At 25.9% G+C, this 2,244-nt stretch overlaps 1 protein-coding gene across 1 annotated transcript; it reads right to left on the reverse strand.

Annotated features, from left to right (window-relative positions):
• Positions 1–4: 4 nt before the first annotated feature.
• On the reverse strand, positions 5–2,192 carry LOC113220916 (probable serine/threonine-protein kinase clkA; the record flags this gene model as incomplete). The annotated part of the gene is made up of 2 exons (XM_026450263.1): positions 2,052–2,192; positions 5–1,831 (listed from the first exon to the last, which is right to left on the reverse strand). Coding segments are annotated over exons 1-2 (1,873 nt in total), but the record flags the coding sequence as incomplete, so codon positions are not given.
• Positions 2,193–2,244: the final 52 nt, after the last annotated feature.

Here is a 2,244-nt window from a genome sequence, read left to right on the forward strand (position 1 = left end):
TTACTTACACTGGCATTTACGCTTTTACTTACACTGTTACTCTCAATTTCACTCACAATATCAACCATAGTTTTATTTTTAATTTTATTTACAATTTTTTTATTACGGGTATTACTCACACTATTACGTGCTCTTTTATTTACTTTTTTACTTCCCCTTTTACGCCCTCTCTTTTTCATATTGTTTTTCATTCCTCTCCTTACTCTACTATTTACAGTACTACTATGCTCACTATTATTGTTTGATTTATTATCACTGTTAATGATATCACTATTTTCATCAGAATTCATGTCAATATTTTTCTTATCGATATCACTATTCTCGTTCTGCTTATTATTCTTGTTGGTATTATTTAATTTTTGTGATTTTTCATTAATCTTATGACTATTCCTAGGTTTCTTAGTAGTTATATTGTTTTCTTCATTTAGATTACTACTGTAAGGACGTTTAGTGAAATAAAAATCATAAATATTATATTTACTATAAATATCATTATCGTCATTATTCGGTTTATTCATATGCCCTATTAACTTATTAGTGCATCCTCGCGTGTTATATCTTTTTTCAATTTTAATTTCATTTTTAATATCAGCTTTAATATCAGTTTTAATATCATTTGTAATTTCATTTTTATTCATTCTAAACTCTGATTTGTTATTTTCCACGATACTAATATTATTTAAAGATATGTCATTATTAGTATCATTATTAGTATCATTATTAGTATCATTATTAGTATCATTATTAGTATCATTATTAGTGTCATTATTAGTATCATTATTAGTGTCATTATTAGTGTCATTCTTAGCATCATTAGTATTATTATGTCCAAGTACACTCTCTTTTATAAAGTTTGCATTTATTTTGTCGTTACGTTCGCATAAAGTATTGTTTGTACTATTGCAAGTACAGTTCGTAGTTATCGTACTGTTAGTGTTTGTCGTATCATTACTATAATTGTCATTTATATTATAATCATTTTTACTTATTTCAGCGATACTATATTTTTGACTAAACACATGTTGCGTACTGCCATTTTCCCCGTTACTGCTTCCTTTACTATTTACCTTAATAGTGGCATTTTTATTGTATCTATTTTTATTATTGTCACTGTTTTCATCATCGTCACTGTTCTCATCATCGTCACTGTTTTCATCATCGTCACTGTTCTCATCATCGTCACTGTTTTCATCATCGTCACTGTTCTCATCATCGTCACTACTTTCATTATCTCCATTGTTGTCATTATTATCTCCACTGTTACCATAATCTCCATTGTTGTCATTATTATCTCCACTGTTACCATAATCTCCACTGTTACCATAATCTCCACTGTTACCATAATCTCCACTGTTACCATAATCTCCACTGTTGCCATAATCTCCACTGTTACTATAATTACCGTTGCTACAATAATCTCCGTTGCTACAATAATATTCATAGATAAACATTCCAATCATGCTATAATCCATTCGCGTACCATTTAAAAGTACAATAAAGAAACTAAAATAAATTTTGTGTTTAACACTACTTCTATCCTTAACTGTATTATCTAAAGTATTATTTGTACCATTTTTAAAATTAACGTAAGATATATTTTTAAATACAACAACTAACATCTGACTCATCGTAAACCCCAAAATTTTTATAAAAAAAAAAAAAAAAATGCGTTCAATACCTTTAAAACAATCTTCCAAGTGGTTTGTTCTGTTGTTATACCATATCCCTTCATCTTTGGAAGTATCACCATTCGAATCATATATATGTAGTTTATCTACAAAATGCGATTTATATTTTACTGTATACTTACACGGGTTCAACAATTCATATTCTGTAAAAAATATATTAAAAAAAAGCAAAATCATATAAAAACAGATAAAAACAAATAAAAACTAATAAAAACAAATAAAAACTAGTAAAAACAAGTAAAAACAAATAAAAATAAATAAATCAAAAAAAAAAAAAAAATAAACAATCAAAACACAACATGCAATTATATTTCTGTTTTTAAACGACCACAGTATATACGCATACATATATATATATATTACCTTTTTTAAATCCATAAATGGTATTCTTACATTTATAAGCAATCATTTTGTTCTTCTTAATATTTATATATATTATATATGTATATGTAATTTTAGTTGTTTTTAAAGATTTGCTAATTGCGCAAAATAACAAAATGTTAGTCTATTATTTCTAAAATTTTATAGGTGTTATTTTTGATTAATCAGAATGAAA

The sequence above is a fragment of the Piliocolobus tephrosceles genome, unplaced genomic scaffold, assembly GCF_002776525.5.
Source record: "Piliocolobus tephrosceles isolate RC106 unplaced genomic scaffold, ASM277652v3 unscaffolded_16402, whole genome shotgun sequence".
In the NCBI taxonomy this organism is placed as follows: domain Eukaryota; kingdom Metazoa; phylum Chordata; class Mammalia; order Primates; family Cercopithecidae; genus Piliocolobus; species Piliocolobus tephrosceles.